The sequence below is a fragment of the Cygnus atratus genome, chromosome 5 (assembly GCF_013377495.2).
Source record: "Cygnus atratus isolate AKBS03 ecotype Queensland, Australia chromosome 5, CAtr_DNAZoo_HiC_assembly, whole genome shotgun sequence".
Taxonomy (NCBI): Eukaryota; Metazoa; Chordata; class Aves; order Anseriformes; family Anatidae; genus Cygnus; species Cygnus atratus.
In genome coordinates, this window is record NC_066366.1 from 47,165,537 (window position 1) to 47,187,577 (window position 22,041).

Here is a 22,041-nt window from a genome sequence, read left to right on the forward strand (position 1 = left end):
CAACTTGGGATAGTCTACTCCAATGCATCTGTTAAACACATGGTATTTTGTATATGGTGAAGGATTTACTAGGAGGACAGGAAATAGGCAATAATAGCAGACTAGCCCTGCAGTTAACAGTCCTTAAATATGCAATTTGGGGTCGTGTGATGATTAAAGACTGCCCTACCACCACCACCACGAGTCCAGCTACACAGATGTATCCTGCTAGATGAAGGGTTGCACAAAGCTCAAACAAGGACGCTATCAATGGCGAGACTCTCCCAGTTCACATAGACCATGACATTTTACAAGTTTCCCATCTGTGGAAATTCAGACTGGCTTTGCAGCATAACCTGAAGAGCCACCTTATCCTGGAGTAGGGGAAGAACCAATTTCCAGAGTGCTAACAGCTCTGTTAGCAAGCTCTCCACATTCAAGGCATTTCAAACTACTTGTTTCAGGTATTTTTATAGTTTCACTATAAACTCATTATAAAGAGTTTCACTCTTACTCCTTTTCTGATCCCTTCTTCCTTCTCCAGTGGAGTTACATACACAGTGCACAACTTTTAAAATACTTTTTATGAATCTTTCTTTAATGAACATTTATTAATCAGTGGTAACTTTTCTTACGAAATGCCACCTATCCAGGGAAGGCAATGACATGAAATATCTAAAAGGGATGAAATTGTCTCTCTTGCTTTTTGAGTAATGGATGTGTTCTAAAGCCAGTTCAAGATAGGAGTGAGGGAAATGACAAAATTACCAAAGAAAATCCAAGTATCCAATTTTTATTAAAAAAAAAAAACAACAACAACAAAAAAAAAAAAAACTGATTTTAAAAAACAGAGTTCAGTTCCCTATCATTGTACAGGTGTGTATTTTACTCTTGGCCCCTTAGGCATCAGCACACTGCAGTCCCTCAGTAACTGAAAAGGCCTGGTCTGATGAATTTATATGGGCCTGAAGGCAGACCCCACAGCAAAAGCCCAGCATAGGTCATGATACTGGGATGACCAAGTCCTGTATTTCTAAAGAGAGTTCAGTCCAGACTCCATCTCCATCTGGAACAATCAGTTCCACCTGTCAATATTCAGGCAGTAATATTTAAAGGATATGAAGCATGCGCTCACAGTAGGCTGTCTAGTTCCTAATATACAGGACTCCAAGTCCAGTGAAGTGCATAGTGAACACGGACTTTCCTCATCATATGTCCTGAGTTCCTCCCCGAACAGAAGATCGAAACAGTATTTCTTGTCTATGGGTAAATTCAAGAATATTCTCCTTGTAGTAACAGAAACTGCCAGGGTTTCACCGTGTCAGTCCCTGCCGCAGCAATGCTATGAGTGCTGGGCTCCAGCCTGCCATGGGCAGGCCTGTGCCCTGCCCTGCCACAGGCTCCTCTGAGCTGGGCCCTGACCCACGGGCTGATGTGACGGCCTGGCCTCAACCATCCCCATCCCCTGGGAGGTGTCTGACAGCCTGGGCTGGGTGCTGTTCCTGGCCACCCCCAGCCTGCCGTGCCCCTGGCTGGCAGCGGTGGGGTCCACGTCTACTGTGCTACAATTCCCTCAGCCTCTCTGACACGAGTGAATACCTCGATCAGTAATTAAGACAATTAGCTCAAGAAAAAGTCTAGAGTCATGCCCATAGGCAACAAGATAGCTGGGAGCTACTGCAGTTGATGAGGAGACAGGAATCATGCAGACTGTTTCTGGCTTCTCTGGAAAGAAATGCTTTTATCTGGTTCATTTGTTCACGTTTCTTTAATTTCTCCAGTACATACCAAGCACGAAGAAGAAAAATCTTTTCCGAGGATGAGCACAATACTATTCTTGAGTGCTGAGCTACTCAAAAGATGCACCCCATGTGTATACAAGGGTAGGAATTTGGTAAGAACAGAAAAGAAAATTTGTCATCTTTTTTTCTAGTAACATTAATTTCCCTCCACAGAGATCACGCTAATCCAATAATGATTATATCCCTCCACAATTCTCTTCCAAGCAGATTCCTATCACGCATACAAAAGGTTGTTCCAATTGCCTTTCATGCTCAGATGTTCCTCTGTTATGATTATAAAGATGCTTCTCATTACTAAGCAGCTTTTAAAGACTAATTCCTTAATAACTTTTCTCTATACTCGCTACATCTCTCAGTCATCATTCTCACTACACCTTATACAGTGATTAAGGGATCCTCATTATAAACTCCCACACTTTTCCACAACAGAATTGTCCAAGGACTGAGCCCAGCAATTTTTTTCAGGTATAATAAAAAGTAATAGGTTTTAAGAGTCCATCCCTTATATATTTCTGCCTATCCTATAAAGGTCTTTAGGTAACAATCAGCCAGATAGTGATCTACATACAGTTATAAAGTGATTCGATTGTCATGCATGCACTGTTCCAGAACAGTGCCAAGGATCAGTCTGAATAGCAGACCTACAGCATTCAACAAGGGACATTCACAGAGATCTAAGTTCAGAGGGCTTAGCTCCCTGCAAACGCCTTAGCTAATTTCTGGAAGCAATGCAGCTACAGAACAGCTGCAGTGTTCTGCAGCATCCTAGGCTCAGTCTGTCTCCTATACAAGCACTACAATCTCTGGACTGAAGTCACAAACTAGGGTGCCTGCACCTACTTAGACATGATGCAAGAGATCTGAATTATTTCTTTACATCACTTTAGAGTGAATGACATATAACAAAGATCAGGGTCAGAAGGGAAGTTGGGACATAGAGAAGACAGCCTCCAGAGGCAGAGGGAGAAGGTTCAATAATCAGATATTTACCATTGTTTTTCTTCACAGCACAGTCTTTTCCTGTCTTCAGCAATAGGCAAATCTTCCCCACAGTTATCTCAAAACACTTTTTTTTTTCTGCTCCATCTAGAGCTGTCTTCTAGCACATGAAATGCATTCAAATTTTCTTCATTTTACAATGCAACACCCTGAGAAGACAAGCAGGTTTATAACTCTAGTGAACCTGCTGAGCAGCTGAAAACTGCAATATCTTCACAGGATGTTCCCTCTCTTGCTTACCTTCAGGGGAAAAGTAGTTCAGAACACTAATCAAAAGTGCCTATCCAAGATACAAACTCTTACTAATATAATTAGCCAGTAAAGTCTGACTCACTTATTTCCAACTCCACTTCCTTTTCACTCAGACTAACTCATTAGAGTTGCCGTAGTCATTAGTGGACATGGATAATATGACTTAGTTCCCAGGTGGGTTATTTTTAAAAAGATTTTTAACTACAGTCACTCATACTCCTAAATGAAACCCTGAAGGAAGAAGAAAACAGGCCACCAATAACCTAAGTAACTTCTTACAGTAGCAAGTCACCCTCTCTTACATCAAGGTGCAGGGCTCATAATGAAAGTACAGCTCATTACAAAAGCTTTTACGTATACATGGCGCACAGGCTACACAGAAAAAGAATGTGAATACCCTTGTCAGGTCCATAGGAATTACTTTGCCAAAACATGTTTGTAGTCTTCCTGCATGCCTCTCCTAGTTAGAGATGACATATTATCTTTCTGAGAACACATCAAACCTCCAAGTGGGCATTATTACAAAGGCAAGGTGACTTTTTTGACCCCAGCTTGTCATAAGCATATGCCATGCCATGAGAACAAAAAAGTTTCATAGTATCATGTTAGCACCTGTAATAGTAATGTTTGTTTGTTTGTTTTTTCCAACTATATGACCAGTCACTTGAGCCTTGCTGCCTTCTGTTATTTTTCCATATGGGTACAATACAGATACAGCTAAAGTCAGTTGAAGCAACTGAAGTTTCATTCTCTTTTAGCATGTTCTAGATCTCCCTTCTCTCTCACTCTTCAGAAAACTCATCTTCAAAAGTACTGAGATAAAGCACCTAATTTTATCACTTGCTTATTCTGGCATTCACCACTGTGCCAAGTAGTAGATCACGTGAGGCATTAAATAATTAATTTTTTCTACCACAGCAAAGGTCTTCAGGAGCAGAAATTAGGTTTAAAAGTGTACAGTGTAAGAACTTCCACTTCAAGTGACTTGAGACAATGTAGACTGCACTTTATAGGCAGAGAAAAAAATCTCTGTAATTGTGTTAGCATTAGAGAGAGACCTGGACTAAGCCCAAGAGATAAATACAAATTTAAAATACCTTTGATCTAGATTTGCATCTTCCTTGGTATTTACACTGCTTTTATCACCGTATTACTTATTAAGTCTATGAATGAACTTCACGGTCTGAACATAGCAGTATCATTAGGGCTATTCACATTTGTGCAACCTGTGCCAGTATTTGCAATTGATTGTCGGAGATCAATTTGGAAAGCATGTCTTATCCACAATGAATTTTTCACAGCTTCGTCATACAGTGCCATACATCTTCCTTACAGGTTTTCCAAAGGAAAATACTTTGAAAGATTGAAATTTGGGCAAAGGGGTAAATTTTTTCTTTACTAGCCTTGCAAAGACACTCCTTTCCTCTTCTCCTTAAAAGATTCTTCCAGTCACCTCCATAATAAAGGATATAAAACAGTTATAAAGTCTCCTTTTTTGCATTTTTTCCTTATTCTCCAAAGCAGAGAGCTCAATGAGCATAGTCATTCTTCTGAGTGCTATCTGTGTTCATCTAAAGGCTGTCAGGTAATCAGATGACATTTAGTCAGGTGATGACTACACACAGCACAGCAGCCAGGACCCATAGAGGTTGCCACATCTGTCTGAAATCACAGTTGTAAAGGCAGATGTCACATTTGGTGCAATGCAGTAATCTATTCTGCCAGCTAGGGGGATGTCACTTTTGAGATCTTCGACATGAAGGCATGAAAGCACAACATTAACACCCTACATTACCTTTGAAGGGTGGTTCACTCTTCTTCTGTGCAAATCAGTTACAATCAGAGTTTTCTGTACCAGCAAACCCAAATACATCCCCAGAGCCAGGTTCAGCCCCAGATATAGAGAAAAAATCCAAAGGAAGTTGTTCTTTATTGACAAATGAAGGCAAATTCACATCACTTGGCCTTAAGACATTCACATGTTAAGCTGCTAAACACATTTAATTTACCTTTGCAAAAGATTTCCAGTTACCCAGTGTAACGCCTGAGGACATAGTGAAATCTCAAGAGATGGTAAGATTTGTTCAGAATGCCTGCCTTCTAAAGACACAGCATGCCTGTTTATTATTTTAATATCATCACTTCTGAGGTGAAAGAAAGAAAAAATACTGTGTAAAATAAAAACTAAAAAATGCAAACTGGTACATAGCTTAGCTTAGAGAAGAGGGGCTATTTAGAAATCTTCGTACCGCAGTCTGTTTCCAGGAGTCTACCCTCATGTTGAGGTGCTTTGCTTGTCATACCTATTCTGTCATACCATTCTGCTTTCTGCTAGAAAAGAAAGCATATTGCATACCTTTGAATAGTGACATTTCCATCAAGAAAATACAAACTTCTTCCTTTCCATATTAACAAACAAACAAACAAACCTGTAATCAGCCAGCATACATCATACCTAAGGAGGTGAGGGAAATGCTGATCTCTGCAGAACTGCCATGAGAAATGCATGTGAGCCAATAACCCTGACCAGAAGAATTCACACTGCAAACCAAGCATGTTCACCTGTCTTTTGCAGACAGATGAAGGGTGTGATCCAAGCCAGTCCTGATCCAAAAGCTGTAATAGGCACATCAGCACAATACCACTTCCTGCTGAAGCAGGTTTGGCTTCTTAGCTCAAGTACCAGACTGCGCATACACAGCTTCTGCCTCAGAACTGACCTGTCTTCTGTGAACACAGAGCACAAGCAGGGAGAACCCACATTTATCTGCAAAGAAACAGAAAGATTTTGTTTTGCTTAGGAGAAGCAGAAAGGCATTGCTGTCTGCACACAAGGGCAAGGGAGAGGAATCAATTAAGCAATGGGCGGTTGGCTGTGGAAGACCAACTACAATGAAACAGAATTAGTATAGGCTGAAAACTAGGAGAATGCTTTTGCCATCACAGCAATGAGATACTGGAACAGCTTCCTAACAGAAATACTAAGCTTATAACACCTTTTAAAATGAAGTTTGATTCACAGCTAGGAAGTGTTATATAGCATGGCTGGGTGGACAAACACAACAATCCAGGGAGATGTATGGAGATAGGAAAATGTTTTGAAAATGTGTCATGTCTCACAAAAATATATTCCAGATATTAAGTTCTGATTTTCTTTGCATGTTTTTCATTATTCTAGTGAAGACATTTAATTTCTATTTACAATGTTCTGGAGACAATGTTTTTGTTTCCAGGGCTTTAAAACGACTCAGAAAGAGCCTGCTCTTCACTGTGGTGAAGGTTTTTCTTCCACTGCACTAGGCAAGGCCCTGTGAACAATTTAGATCCCCACTCACTCAGCTGCCCAACAAACTGCCCAGCTGTTCACCCTAACATCCAAGAAATACTGCCATCTCCACATCCCTACCTGGATCAGTGTCTCCAGCTCTAGCTGGGTTACACAGACGTGTTCCCGAAGAAAGTCAGCCTTCTCCAGCGCGATGGTATTCTTCTGCCTGCTCTCGAAGGGCTGCTCCAGGGCACGGAAAACGAGTCCTCCAGCCACCAGGTAAACTACAACCACGACAAAAATTGCCACCACCGTTTTCCACTTCATGACCGTCTGCAGGCCCTGCGAAGGCGCTTCCATGGTAGCGACGACCGTTGCTCGGGAGGAAACAGAGAGCCGCGGGGCCGCGTAGTGTCCGTTTGGTTTGGGCTCGGGCTCACAAGCTGGCACCGGTGAGGGAACAGTCACTGAAACACAAAGTGAAAGCCCTTACTCAAAACCAAATCCCTAAGGGCATGGATTTGATCTCCATACACAATTTTCCTAAATACCATTTTCAAATTGCATCAACCATGATATTTGCATAGATAAGACTGTTCTCACCTGGAAGGCTCCACGTGTGTTTTGCTCATTCATACACAAGTCATCTCATGGGGTTTTTCACCCATGGTTACCTATAGAATGGGACAGGCCAGCTGCATAAACAAAAGCTTCAGAAAGGTGCAGAAAATGATCCAACAAGAACGTGAAAATTTTTACTAATTAGGATATACATTACAAAAGGTAATGTTTGCTGGGAGACCCTGGCAAGTATTCATGTCCCTAAATCATTCTAATAACAGTACTGATGGGCTAGGAAACAGACCATGATGACAGGTGATCTCTACCTGACCTGGTAGTGAGAGAAACAGAAAATGCTTTGCAAATCAAAATGCTGTTTGACACACTAGCAAAAGCAGCCCTGTATTATTTACAAGGATACACAAAAACACTACTTCTAAAAATCTTCTTAAAGCCTGGAAGACTCACAAATGTTAGCATAAATCATTCTTCACTCAAAGTGTTCAGCTACCTGCATGTCAAAGCCACTCACATGCCAAGTATGAAGCCTTGAATTAGTCAGGGCTCTTTTAAATTTAAGAACATAGTGAGATATGCCCAAACTGGTATGGCTTCTCAGTGCAAAGCAGAGCATGGCGTACAGTGAAAAAAGCACAGCAGGATGGATGGTGGAGCCACCAGCTCAGGACTGGGACACAATGGCCATGGACCCTAGCACTACATCAGAGCTAATGAGCCCCAACTTTCAGCCAGACTTATTAGCCTGACCACTGTGCCAAGCTACCAAGGCATCCAAATCAAAACTGGCTTGCCTCCAAGTAATGCAGGCACATCTTCAGCATCACACTTCCATATTCTCTGTTGCCAATGTTAGCAATGGCAGGATAAGGCCCAGTTCCTCAGCATCCACTGGTATAATGGTACTACAAGCAGGCTTTAAAGATGCTGCATTCATTTTAAACTAAATCCTTGCTATAACCTTACCACAGTGCAGATGTCACTGGCCTATAATTTATCTGAAACCAGGTATTTGATTTATTTCAGACCTAAATCAGATTACAGTTAAAATACAGTCACCATAGCTGCATTCTCTGGACTTATTCCCAAAATGTCTTTGCTGTTTTGCTCAGAAATTAAAGCAGAAGGGTTTAGGGCATCTGAGCAGATTCTATATAACTTGAACATACAATGTGATTACACCTTGAGTTTGCGGCGAGCTACAACTCCTTCCCAGTAGAAATCATTTTATGGCACTTAATAATTTACAGAACTCAGCTGTTTACTACAGTCACATTTTCCTAGAACTGATACACCTCTTAAGCATCACACTGAGGATAGAGCTTTCAGCTGAGTTGCTCACCAACAAACTGCATAAATCTGTAGTTGATTTACATGTACAACTAATATTTCTCTTCACATGTAACTTGGAGGCTTCAGATGCTAAACTGATTAGAAAGGATCCAGGATCACAAGAAAAGCCTCTGTGGTTGATCCACGTTCTGTGTTACCTCAGTTTTGCAACACCTAGAATCATAGAATCATTAAGGTTGGAAAAGATCTCCAAGATCATCTGGTCCAACCGTCCCCCAAGCACCTGTTGCCACAGCTGCTCAGTTTGACCAGCACGAGATTAATGGTTCCCAACATGTATCAGCCAATATGGAGTGACATCAAACTTGAAAGGATACTCTCTTAGATCCACATATATTTCACATAAATTCTACAGATTTGAAGTGACAACAAGGAGAAGAATGACAGTATTAGAAAGATCAATTTTTTTTGTAAAAGAGATCAAATATTTCATTCTAGACCTCATGAAAGGAAAGGATAATTTTAATTGCTGCAATGAGTTTCAGCAGGAAATATCAGAAGAGAATTCAGAATCTGGCCTGTATAAGAAGCAGTGTGGCCAGCAGGTCTAGGGAAGTGATTGTGCCCCTGTACTCGGCTCTGGTGAGGCCGCACCTCGAGTACTGTGTTCAGTTTTGGGCCCCTCGCTACAGGAAGGACATGGATGTGCTCGAGCGAGTCCAGAGAAGGGCGACCAAGCTGGTGAGGGGTCTGGAGAATAAGTCTTATGAGGAGCGGCTGAGGGAGCTGGGCTTGTTCAGCCTGGAGAAGAGGAGGCTCAGGGTCGACCTTATCGCTCTCTACAGTTGCCTTAAAGGAGGCTGTAGCGAGGTGGGGGTTGGTCTGTTCTCCCACGTGCCTGGTGACAGGACGAGGGGGAATGGGCGAAAGTTGCGACAGGGGAGTTTTAGGTTGGATGTTAGGAAGTACTTCTTTACCGAAAGGGTTATTAAGCATTGGAACGGGCTGCCCAGGGAGGTGGTGGAGTCACCATCCCTGGAGGTCTTTAAAAGACGTTTAGATGTAGAGCTTAGCGATATGGTTTAGTGGAGTACTTAGTGTTAGGTCGGAGGTTGGACTCGATGATCTTGAGGTCTCTTCCAACCTAGAAATCTGTGTCTGTGTCTGTGTCAGAAGAAAGGTAAAATGGAGAGGTTGTGTGAAGAGCAGGAAATCTCCCTTCTCTATAAACAAATATCTTAAATCTGAGTTATGACATCTCCTTATGGAACTAAGATAAATTTGAGTATTCCCAGAAGTGGCTTAGCTGATGTAAATCAGTGTAATGCAGCTTCCACTAATTCCATGGAATTAAATCAATTTACATTAGTTAAAGCTTACTACTGTTGTGTATTATTGTGACTTAACACAAAATGCCCAAATCTGGGGACTGATTTTGCACACTTGAGATTACACAGCAAAATAGTTTCAGGATCCAAGGCTTATGTGGTAAAACGAGGAAAGAAGTCATATGACAGAAACAGCATGCTACGATTTTTTGACACAGCTACCCACCTCACCATGACTGGGATAGTCTGGTGTAGGCTGGGGGCCCTTCCAGTGTGGAGAGAGGCCTGACTTCGATACCCCACAAATGCTTTGTCTTTACTCATATGAAGTCAAGAGATTTTCCTTTACTCAGGAAGTCAAGAGATGGTAGAGTTGAAACTGCTTTTGTGAGTTGTTTTTTTTCCTCTCTGCTAATATAAATGGTGTTTCTGATTCAAGTCATAATTCTGGCAAAGTGTTAATAACAGCTTTACAGTAAAATCATGGCTTGTTTGATTCTCTCTTTAAAGGAAAGCATATTTTACTGATTTAAGAAAAAGATGGGAAGTTCAGGGTAGGGAACATAAAATGTTCTTATAAATATTGTTTCATTTAAACAGTTCAATGGATTGCTGTGCTTGGCTTGCTTACCTCTAAAATAAAAGTTAACTCTTTTCAGAAGAACTGTGTTAAAGCCTTTCATTTTCTGCTATTAGTAATTGCTACCCTAAGTGTATGTAGAAATGTTGATCCTAAAATATTTTATCTTGTATAAATTAATACACAGGAAGACTCTACCAAAGCAGCTAGTTGAGCAACTGATGTGCAACGAAGATGGTGTTTTTACTATGCTGACACAAAGCACAACTGCAGTCAGCACCCCAGAGATGTTTCAGGATAGATTTAAAGCAGCAGTTAGTACTTTAAAGGAAAACTAGTGTAGATACTCTATCTAGCAGTTATCTCACTCTCTACAACAAGAGAGTGAGGTTAGCGACTTGAGCTCATGGAAAGTCAGTTCTGAGCATCCCAAAAAGCCACAGACAGGAAAACCGCAGTCAAAAGTTCAGAGTGAGAGAGTATCATAAAATCACATACTGCTAGAAATATAGTGTCATAACAAAAGAGTCAGAAATGCTTAACAGAGCTCCTCTATCTGTAATAGGTTTGGTTCACTGCTTGGAAATAAAGGAATTCATTTCCTGCATTTTGCAAGTTTCTCTAGCATTATGTGATTTGATTATAGGACAAACCAAGAGCACGAGAAGAGGATATGTTTACAATAAATGCAGAGCAATGTCTGTCTTATTTATCCGTACTTTTTCAGAATAAGCTGCTGTCAGACAGGCTTTTCCCAGAACAGAGTCTTTTCCATGTCCATTTGTTAAACTATATCAAAAGAGACTTAACATGCCTCATTAAAAGCAATGATGAATCTCCATGCATATGCACTCTCTACATTGGTAGGCAGGTAGCCTCAAAGGATCAGGTACCCTCACAGCAGCACACCAGTGTTTTGACACAGGCCTTAACCCTGCAAGAGAAACTTTTGAGTAAGCTTCAAAATACACCAACTGAAGATACTGTCATTACATGTCAAAAAAAAGAGTTAGCATCTGTACAGTTGTTCACCTCTAAGACAACACTACCTGCATTTCATGTGTGTTCTGAACAGCACTGCCAGGCTTCCCATTGGTAATGTGAGGGGTTTAAATAACTGAGATTTCTGCTAATACTGAAGAGAATTAAGGAATCAAAGCTCTCACTCACTGACCATCAAGAAAACTGTGGCAAAACAAAACTCTGTAGTGTAAAACATTGTTGCTATTAAAACAATGCTCCATAAGACATTATTACGAGTTAGAAATTGCCCTTTGTTACTGCATGTACATTTCACTTTAGTCATTTCTATGTGGCTGAGAATTAAACTTTCAAGAACCTGATTGCATGAATTAGTAGATTTTCTTCTCATTGCACAAACAGAAACATGATACCACCAGGACACGTCATGTCTAGAAAGAAAAAAAAATTATTATTCCCTAGGGTATATTCTGCATATTTTACAGAGATGAATCCTGTTCTAGCCTATTAGGAAATGACTCATTGATCAAGAAAGGTTTTTCTATTTCCTGAGCTGTCAATTCGCACAATTTATCAGAGGACACTGCTAATCTGATGTTTTCTTTAAACCACAACCTTGGCAAGAAAATGCCATGCAAATGCCAGCTTTCTTACCACAGTTGAGTAGAAATACTTGTAAGCAATAATCAGAAACTGGATGGAGGAAAAGGACTCAAGATGTATTTCTTTATAATTTATGGTGTGAATTTAAGAACTTTCCTCATGATATCGGAACAATTGCATTTGTGATTTAAAGTCATTTCTAATGTAACCAACATTCATATGTTGCTCATACTGATGCAAGAGAGTTTGAGGTTGGGCATTGCCAAGGAGGTCTCTAAATAATGGTTTTAAAGCTCTGGAATACATTGAATAAGGAGACTGATGTTTCTAAGTAAAGGTTAGACAAACGTCTGTCAGAAATAGTTAGAAGTAGCTGGCCCTGCTATGCAGCAGCAAAGTGAGGTAGATAACCTGTTACGAGTCTGCAAGAATAGTTCTAATTTAAAGGGAACATCTCCAGACAGAGAGATTCAAAGTACAGCTGCCTCAAAGGGACAGCTTCAAATAGAAACCAAGCTGCTGAGAGGATGTCCAGCTGGCTTTTGAGCATGAAAATATACATGTGACTTTGCCATACTGACCCATATATATACAGGCAACTACTCTATCCAATATACCAAGAACATACTAGATACTGATGAAACCTGGTTGTAAAGGAGTTTCTCAAGTGCTTTAAACAAAACATGATTTTTTATAACATTCAGACCCTCTTCTGTGGTGTTCTTGTCACAATTTATATCTGTGAAAAAAATGTAAGTCAGGTTCAATGGAGTGTCTTAGTGCTTTTGTTTTCTTCCATGTTCCTGTGTTGCATGAGCACACAGAAATGTATGTATACTTTTATGATAGTATAATGGAGTATTTTTGACACATCTGATGCAAATGTTGCCTTCATAGGATGCAGAACAGAATTAGATTGAGGCCATATGTACTTAGGCATTCATAAACCCAGCAGCTGGCTTTGAGTTTACTACATGAGTTGATCCAAAATGAAATGAGTAGAAAGCCTGCACGTTTCCAGCAGACCAGGAGGTGCACTCAGTGAACTAAAAGCAGACCCATAGCTCACAATACTTCTCTGCAGGCAGCTAACATTTCTGAGATGTACTACTGGACATTTCATTTCCCTTTTTAGTGGGTCCATCCAAGGAAGAAGAGAACAACATACTTTCAGCTCAAACAAAAACATTTTTCGATGTGCATCTTAAGGTTTCTTCAAACAACATTTACATAGTTAAGCAAAATAAAATTCCCATGGTGTCTTCCTTATCTTTGTCTTAAAACTAGAAGTTTAGTCAATTACAAAGGAATCTGATAATGCAGCCTGGCTTCAGAGAAAATTCATGAGCAAATCATCCTCCCTACAAAGTTCACAAGATCCTACACCGGGTTATCAGCACATGTACATCCTTCCTTTAGCACTACTCAGTAAGCCAGCATTCCCTCCTGAAGTAATGCAGAAATATGATATTTTGCTAAGTGTATGAAGTTGCAGAACAGAGACCGGGAACACCAAGGCTCGGAAACGTCTGTGAGGTGCTAGCCAAGGGCAGTTCTGTTCCTGTGAATCAGTCACTAAAAATAGGAGGAGCTACCTTTTCTAAAATGGATCATAAAGGACTGGGGGATGAAGGGACTCTGCTGGACATATTTATTGTAGTGTCCTAGCAGGAGCCTCATTTATTTTGTTTCCACTGGCCAGAGTATTCTGGATGTTTAGGTTCCCCCCACCCCTCTTCTGAAATGGCCACAGGCTGAAGTTAACATCAAAAACTTCCTGATGAACCTGTGTGGAGAGGCAAGAAAAAGCACAGCCCACCAGCGGATGTCTCATGATCTTGTGCTCTAAGGCTCTGGCTCATCTCCAAACAGAAGTTCCTGGGGGAAAGGGGTGTCTAAGCATCTTCCAATCTGACAACCTCCCCACGGTCTCCCCAGAGTGATTTCAGCTACTGGCTGATTGGGTTAAGATAGCAGGGCTGTGCTTGGAAGCAAGTGCAAGGATAAGAGGTGTGCTAGAGGAAGAGCTGAGGCAATCGGTGTATTAAGCTATCATCCATACGCACATCTCATGAATGTGTTGCAAACAGAAAATGCAGGAGGGTCTATGGATAATGGGAATTTGTGTGTCAGACAGGAAATGGGTGGTTGTTATATGCATGAGTAGCAGAAGTAATGAAATGTAGAAGTTTCTGGCCATGTGTAAGAAAAAAATCATTAAGCCATTAAAATTTTGCATTATGAGGACATGGCTAATCGTTTCCAGGGCCACCTGCTTCACTTGCTGTTTCAGCCCCTCATCTTCCCTTCTTCATCTCTGTCTGCTGTGTTTTTTTAACAGGTTTTGTAAAGTAGAGAGCATCCATTCAACCAACACGTGTAGATTTTTACACACAGGGAACTAGAAAATCTGAATTCTTAGTTTAGAAAATCTGGCTTTTAGAGTAAAAATCCCAGTAGACAACGATCGTGTCTGCGCGGCATCTTTGCATGATGCGAGCTAATTAACAGGTGACATTCCAGCTGTGATCAAGGAATGGGAGACAAAATCCTGCCTGCAGGCTACGATTACATACAGGGCAGAACATTAGTATCCCTGTGGTTGTTGTTCTGGACTGGGGCATAGTAATAAGCACTGCTGTCTGGGGACCACTGCATCCATACAGTCACAAGAAAACAGCTCTCTGTCAACATATTTGAAGCCAGTTTGGCCCTAGTTCCTTTGCACATCCCCAAGGATCTCAACCGCAAGGCTTGAGCAGTGAAAGAGTCATGTCGAGTCTGCCATACAAGGGGAATTTCACCCTCCTGTTTGTACAGCACTTTGCTGAATGCTGCCATTGAAGTGAGAATTACTATTACATTTTACTGCTCATGAAAGCAAAGCTTGACATATTGTTTGCTTGGAAAATGAACAGAGTGCCTCCAAGCACATAGCTTTTCACTGCAGCGGTACCCCACTGGTTAAATCCAACATTGTTTTCCCTGAAGTGGGCTCTCTAATGCGGTATTAGCACTGCTGACTTCAGCAACATCTCAGCAGTGTGCTGCAAATGCAGTCATCAGAGGCAAGGCATTCAACTAAGTATGGAAAGCGAGACAGGTAAAGGCAGAAAGGGCAACTGACATTAAACCGGAGAGATTGAATGTGCTGTTAGAAATAAAGTAGCACTCATTGCTCCCGATTGCTCTTGTCCCGGAGTGGGGTAGGGAGAAGGCAGGAGGAGTACAATAGGTTATAAACTGTGTAAGTCATAAAGTTGGTGTTTCCTTCCTGATACAGTATAATACTACTAAAACACAGGAAAAGTTCTCATATTGAGTTCTCTCTGTTGTTGGGGAGAGAGATGTCAGTAATATGTACCAGAGGGAATCATGTCTAACCATTGCCTTGCCACCCCTGGCAGCAGCTTTGGGGAAAATGTTATATAAAAAGGCTTCTGCAATTTTTGTGTCATTTGTCATATAATTCCAGCCAGTGCCTGAAATCATGATTCTCGGTAGGTTTCCAAAAAAAATCTACAAAATTCTGCTGTATCAGTTATAACTGAGACATACTAATTAATAGCTGTTGGAATAGTCCAACTGCTTAATTGATTTGGAATGCAGTTTTTACAAGAAAACAAACACCGCTGTTTTATAATGTGGCTTGTGTTGTTCTTCTTTAGAAAACTATAGTTCAGACAAAAATAAAATTTAAACAGCCAAAATTGTAACATGGTTGAAACTATCTGAGTCTGAGTTAAGCTGTCTCTTTCTGTAGTAACAGCTTCCCAACAATCAAGAGAGTCCTCACAGAGCAGTGATGCTGGTGCACTGGAGATCAGAAGAAATTTAAGTGTCTTCTCCACTCCTGGGGAGTTTCTTTAGTGGCAGATGTGAAACTTAGCTATGCAGCAAGTCATCAAAATGAACCTACCACTAAAAGATGCTGTCACACCTATCTGACAGCAGTTTTATCCAAGGGACAAATCTTGTGGGAGCATTCTTCAGTTTCTACTATCCATACTACTATTCTACTATCCATACTACCAGAGTATCACTGCTTCCATTTCACTGTGCAGCAAGCTGCCCAACTAAAACCACAAACCAGGCTATGTGATCTCCATGGCAGTGCATTGGGTTTATGTGGCAAGGCGTTGGTAGGGGTGGGGGACAGGGGTGGTCTCTGTGGGAGGAAGCCAGGAGCTGCCCCATGCTGAACACAGCCAGTTCCAGCTAGCTCCACAACAGGCCCACCACCACAGCACACAGCTGAGTCCATCAGTGAAGCTGGTGGTGCCTCTGTAAATGTTTGTTCAAGAAAGGTCGAAGTGCTGCATATACAGTGAGAAGTGAGGAAATAAAAAAAAAAAGTGTGAGAAACTATCCTGCAGACATCAAGATTAGAGAAGAAGGAGGGGAAGATGTGCTCCATATGCTGTAGGAAATACTCCCCTGCAGCTCACAGAAGTTTTGGAAGAGACCATGGTGGAGCAGGTATTACCTCATGGAGAGGACGATGCTGGAGCAGATATCCACATTGCATTTCATGGAGGAACCCACACCAGAGGAGGTGGATTTTTCCTGAAGAACTATAGCCCAGGGAGAGCCCATGATGGAGCAGGTTTATCCTAAAGGACTGCAGCTCATAGGAAGGGCCCACGCTGGAGCAAAGGAAAAGTGTGAGGAGGAAAGAGTGGCACAGAGGAACTGTTATGAACTCACTGGAACTCCGCATTCCCTATCCTTGCTGCACCACTCAGGATGGGGAGGAAGAAGTCGGTTGGGAAAGAAGTAGGGTAGCTGAGCAGAGGAAAAAAGAAAGAGGTGGGAAGGCATTGTAACCTCTGCCTTTGTTTCTCACCACCCAATCTATTTTAGTTGGCAATAAGCTAAATTCATTTTCCACAAGTCAAATCTGCTTTGTCTATGACGGTAATGCATAAGCGATGTCCCTGTCTTTATCTTGACCCATGAGCTTTTCCATCTTATTTTCTCCTCATGTCCTGAAGAGCAGGTGGAATGAGAGCGTGGCTGGGTAGGTGTCTGGCAGCCAGCCGAGGTCAGCCCACCACAACAGCTTGCACAAGGGACAAGAGAACTAAGGACACCATTCCATCTGTATCACTCAGCAGTTTTATCTCCAAGTCCCCCCAGTCATGGTGTGCATATGGATTTTGGTGAAAAAGTCACCAGTCCATTACCATCATGCTCCAAGGATATCAATGCATAGATCAAAACTTAAACTACAGTGATGAGGAGGAGATAGCTACAGAGAGAGCAAGCAGCCTTCCAACGGTAATGCCTTTTTGTCATTAACTACTGGAGTTGGGTCAATACGGAACAAAACCATTCATTTGTCTTATTGAGTGGATTTGATTTTTTCCACTTTTTATCACCTTTCATTCTCATTTTTCCTTCCTCCAAATAAACATTATATTTTACTCATTTTCTATACACATTTAAGGAAATGGCTGTTAGCAGCACACATTTTCACATAAAGCTAAATGTCAAATTCATTAAATATTTCACGCTGGCAGGAGTTGTATACACTCTTAACTAATCTAGGAAAAGTAGCAATACAATGTGATATCTCAGACAATTTAAAAAAAAAATCTCTATCTGTTTGCAGATGTTAAATGACAAGAAATTGGGTGCTATGTAAACTTGACCAGCTGTATTGTTTATTAATTTAGTTGTGATTAGTTTAACAAGTGTGTAAAAGATTAAAGAATCTATGCAATTACTATTCCCCTGAGCTCTGCTATGTCCCTTTTCGTTGATTTCAACAGATTTTGTGAGGGTGTTGGAAGACTTTCTGGTATTCTATCATTTCACTTTAGCTATTCTGAACCCAGCCTTTCTAAAGAGATAGAAAATAAGTATGTAAAAGCTAATTTAATTTTAGTCAAGACACTATAGTGTGAGAGAGGAGGGTCTGAATACCATTTTTATGCCTATTGTATTTCTGAAAGGTGCTCCTACTTCTAATTGTAATTTCTTTAAAGCACAGAAGAACAGCAGTTCAAGCACCCAGCTCACATGGACCTTTCAAAGCAGGGAAAAGAAAACCTCACAATGGTTGCTTAGGAAAAGAAAAAGTCTGTAGGATGAAGATCTCAGTGCCCTTAATAATTTTTTTTTTTTTTAAAAAAAAAAAAAAGAACCTCACTAAGTCAACAAATCCAATACTAAATCATTTTTTATAGGTCCTGCTTAACAATTACATATTGTAATTATTTATTTCATAGAGAATAAACTCTTCAAAGCAGGGGCCCTAACAACAGCAGTGTTTAAAACTGGAGTGTCATTGTGTTGAATCTGTTCCAAATAGTAACAAGTATTACCACATACTTCTGTCTTCCAGATAACTCTGGAAAAATCATGATGCTAGACAACAATCATTTTCCTTGATCCTACACGTGAGGAGTTCAGAAGTATTTCTAGGCTCCTTCTTGCAGATTGATTCAATTTTCATTAAGTTTTGCACTGAAAACAGGTTTAAGCCCAGAAAAGTCAGGTAGCTTTTCAAGCATAGTGCTGTGCTTCTGTTTATAGGCCTATCAAAAAAGGTCTACTTAAGACCTATCAAAAAAAAAAAAAAAAAAAAAAAAAGAGGGAGAACATCTATGCTTGAATTCTTTAGCTTCATGTCCTTAGAATCACTGAACCACAGAATATCCCGAGTTGGAAGGGACCCACAAGGATCATCAAGTCCAACTCCTGGCTACGCACAGGTCTACCCAAAAATTCAGATCATATGACTAAGAGCACAGTCCAAATGCTTCTTAAACCCCGACAGGCTTGGTGCCGTGACTACTTCCCTGGGGAGCCTGTTCCGTTTTTGTCTTCAACACAGACTTTCACAACCACATATAGTTAGCAACCAATGAAGATACACTTTTCTTTCTTCAAAAAAGGAGACTAAACTTTGAATGGCAGAGAACAGGCTTCTGTAGTCAGCACCTTTCTCTACTCCACTTATCACCAAAATATTGAATGGTGACTAAATATCAGCATGCTTCATTGTAATTGAGTGTTAAGAGTACAGGAAAATAAAAGGAAAGAATGAGTTAGCAAAGTACAGGAGGTAAACACCTCTCCATGTTTTAAGAATGCAAGAAATATCAGTGTCTTCCTTCAACCGGTTTTGATTAATCTTGTATCTTGGTTTGAACAACAGTAAATCAAACTCCATTGTATATTCAAATATCATTTTTCCATGCAAAATGATAATCAGGCATTTTTTCAACATCCCACTTAGATTTTCATTGCAATATTCCAAAGTATCATAGAATGGTGTGGGTTGAAAAGGACCTTAAAGATCACCTAGTTTCAACCCCCCTGCCCTGGGCAGGGTTGCCAACCACTAGAGCAGGCTGCCCAGCGCCCCATCCAGCCTGGCCTTGAATGCCTCCAGGGATGGGGCATCCACAACATCTCTGGGCAACCTGTTCCAGTGCCTCACCACCCTCTGAGTGAAAAACTTTCTCCTAATTTCTAAACTAAATCTCCCCTGTCTTAGTTTAAAACCATTCCCCCTTGTCCTATCACTATCAACACATGTAAACAGGCGTTCCTTCGCCTGTTTATACGCTCCCTTCAAGTACTGGAAGGCCACAATAAGGTCTCCCCGGATCATCTTAATGTAAATGAAAATGCTGTTTAGACCAAGTGCAAAAAAGTGAACTGTAGTTCACAAACAAAAATAATACACTGACCCAACAAAAACAGTGATAAATTCTTACCTAGATCCTTTAAGAATAGGGCAACAAATAACCGATTAATCTGTTTCAAGGAAGTAGGGGACTGTATACTAGGGGAAAAGCCCATCTACAAGGATAACTAAGCATGGGAACACCTACTGAGATACCAAAATCTCCTTCACTAGGAAGTTTCTAGCTGGACATTCAATCATCTGCCAGAAATCATTTAGGTGTCTGAGCGTGCCCTGCATACCCGTAGGGACCCAAGAAGAAAAGCAACCAGTGAAGGGTAAATAAGAAAAACAGCCTAATGCTGTAGGCTGTATTCATCATCCAGGACATGTAAACAAACCAGTAAAATGTTAAGGATATTAAAAAATAATAATAAAATAATTCATCTCAATATTCTAGTCCTGAGTCACAGCAGGAAAAATGCTGTTGAAATTCTTTCCCTCCCCTTCTGTGTAAGATAGTCAAATGCATCTCAGCATTCCTTTTTGTACCAGTCATGCCAAAAGTCTCTAATAATCTTTCATGATTATATAAATATCTCAAAGCATTTTACAAATAATAGACAAATCCCTGTGACACCGGAAAAAACTGATACTGTATGTATTCACAGTTTGTCTCATGTAAACACTGACACAGCTTTTAGCAAACGAATTAAATGAATTAAAGATTAATTTCAAAAGTTGATTAAAACAAGGTCTTTGTTTTATATGCATCAAGTAGGTACAATTATTTGATTAGCCAGTCTTCAAGTTCTTTTAGGGGACATGTTCTTTTCCACTACACATGACTCAGTGATGGTCTGTCTGTTACAAGATTAATAGATAACCACAAATGAAACTCCTTTCTTTTGTTGGTCATAAAAGAGAAATACAATACCCCTAAGTAAGCTGCTCTTGGTGATTATTTACAAGAACTTCCAGGCGGATTCTAAGCCAGCCTGTCTGCCATCAGAACTGCAGTCAGAGCCTGCCCACGAACCTAAAATGGACTGCCCAAGACCTACTCTATTGCAAACACAGCCCTAGCGCTCCTGCGTACTGAGGCTATGCAAATTGCAGGGAAATAACAGGAAGCCCAAGCATGGCTTGCACGAGTATCAGCCAGAACTTACGCACTGACATTAAAAAAATCTCAGCAAAAGTCACGGTCATGGGATGCTGAGATACTTTCCCCTCCCTCGCCCCTCTCCCAGACACTGCACTTTTCTGAGGCATACGTGACAGCTCACTGGTCGGAAGGGTGGGTGTACAGTGCAGGGCGTGAACTCCAGGAACAGCTGAAAGCGTCTTCCTTTTTTTCTTTCTGGCTTGACTTCAGGACAGCAATCCTCAGGGGGTTCCTAGCTAACACTTATTGGCATTACCATGAAGATGCACTGCTACTGACACCATTTGTAGCGCTACTTACAGAGCTGCCAAGTCCAGACGAATACGTGAGGGAGATTTGCCTTGTGCTGGAGTGAGATTGCACACTGCTGGAGAGCAGTTCGAATTTTGTTTCCCCTGCTTCGCTTTCTCTCTCTCCTGACCTCTCTTCCACGCTGCCCTCCTCCAAATCCATCCATCTGCTCTTGTCCCTCACTTCTCTCCAGTCGTGCTGGCAGCGTGGGAGGCAGCATACCTGCATCTTGCTGCTCAGCTCCTCTTCTCGGCGCTCTGTACTCATCTGCCCTCTCCATTGCCTCTGACACTTGAGCCCAGAGCAAGGGGCCAAGCACATGCCCACATGTGACGGGACTCATCAATGAACTCCCTGGCAAGGTACTTCAGGTATTGGAAAATAGAGTAGAAGAGCATTACACGAGGTTTAGGAAGAGCAGAGGGGAGGTTAGAAGTGATTGGCAGGGGCAAGTCCCAAATAGGGAGCCCCTCCTGCTCCAAGACTGGTGACCGTGTTTGTTCCAACACGCTCACTGGCAGCAGTGCAATCAGCAGGTTTATGAAGCTATTTATAGAGAAACTGAATACAGAGAAAACCATGAAAAATTCTCACAGTCCCCTTTCTGAAATAAGATTAATAGATCATTGCTAAAACCTCTTTCCCCAGCATTAGATCAGTATTTCTTGGGAGCCTGGGAGCTAGTTGACGCAGATCTCCACTCTGTCAAGAGCCAAATCGGAAGCACGTGCTTTTGGCTCAAGATCTTTGGGTATAGTGATGACTGTGAAAAAGAGTTCCTCTCAGAAGAGATGAGCATACCATTGTTTTTCCTTATTAGGCAGTATTTAGAAAATGTGCTTTCTTGTCAGGATGTCACAAGCCTCAAGTACAAACACCAAGGAATAAGCAGCTGTTCACTGGTTCTTGGCAGGCTTCATCCTTAGAGGAACGAGGCTGGTTGAAGCTGCTTATCCACAAACTTCTCTTTAAAAACTAATTTAAAACAATGACATTGAACTACGACATGCCATTGGTTGAAATGGGTCAACTGCATTTTGAGGGTGATGGAGCACTGGAACAGACTGCCCAGGGAGGCTGTGGAGTCTCCTTCTCTGGAGATATTCAAGGCCCCTCTGGACGCCTACCTGGGCAACCTGCTCTAGGGAACCTGCTTTGGCAGGGGGGTTGGACCCGATGATCTCTGCAGGTCCCTTCCAACCCCTACAATTCTGTGATTTTCCTCTCCAGAATTCCAGTGACATTTAGGAAGAGTCAGGATCTCCCACCACAAGATTTC

The 22,041-nt window shown here is 41.3% G+C and overlaps 1 protein-coding gene across 1 annotated transcript in view; it reads right to left on the reverse strand.

Moving 5' to 3' along the window:
- Positions 1-22,041, reverse strand: part of KCNK10 (potassium two pore domain channel subfamily K member 10) — a 64,411-nt gene that overhangs the window by 31,858 nt on the left and 10,512 nt on the right. The window contains exon 2 of the mRNA XM_035539673.1: positions 6,439-6,767. Within this exon, the coding sequence (XP_035395566.1) occupies positions 6,439-6,767 (329 nt within the window). The remainder of the gene's footprint in view (positions 1-6,438; positions 6,768-22,041) is intronic.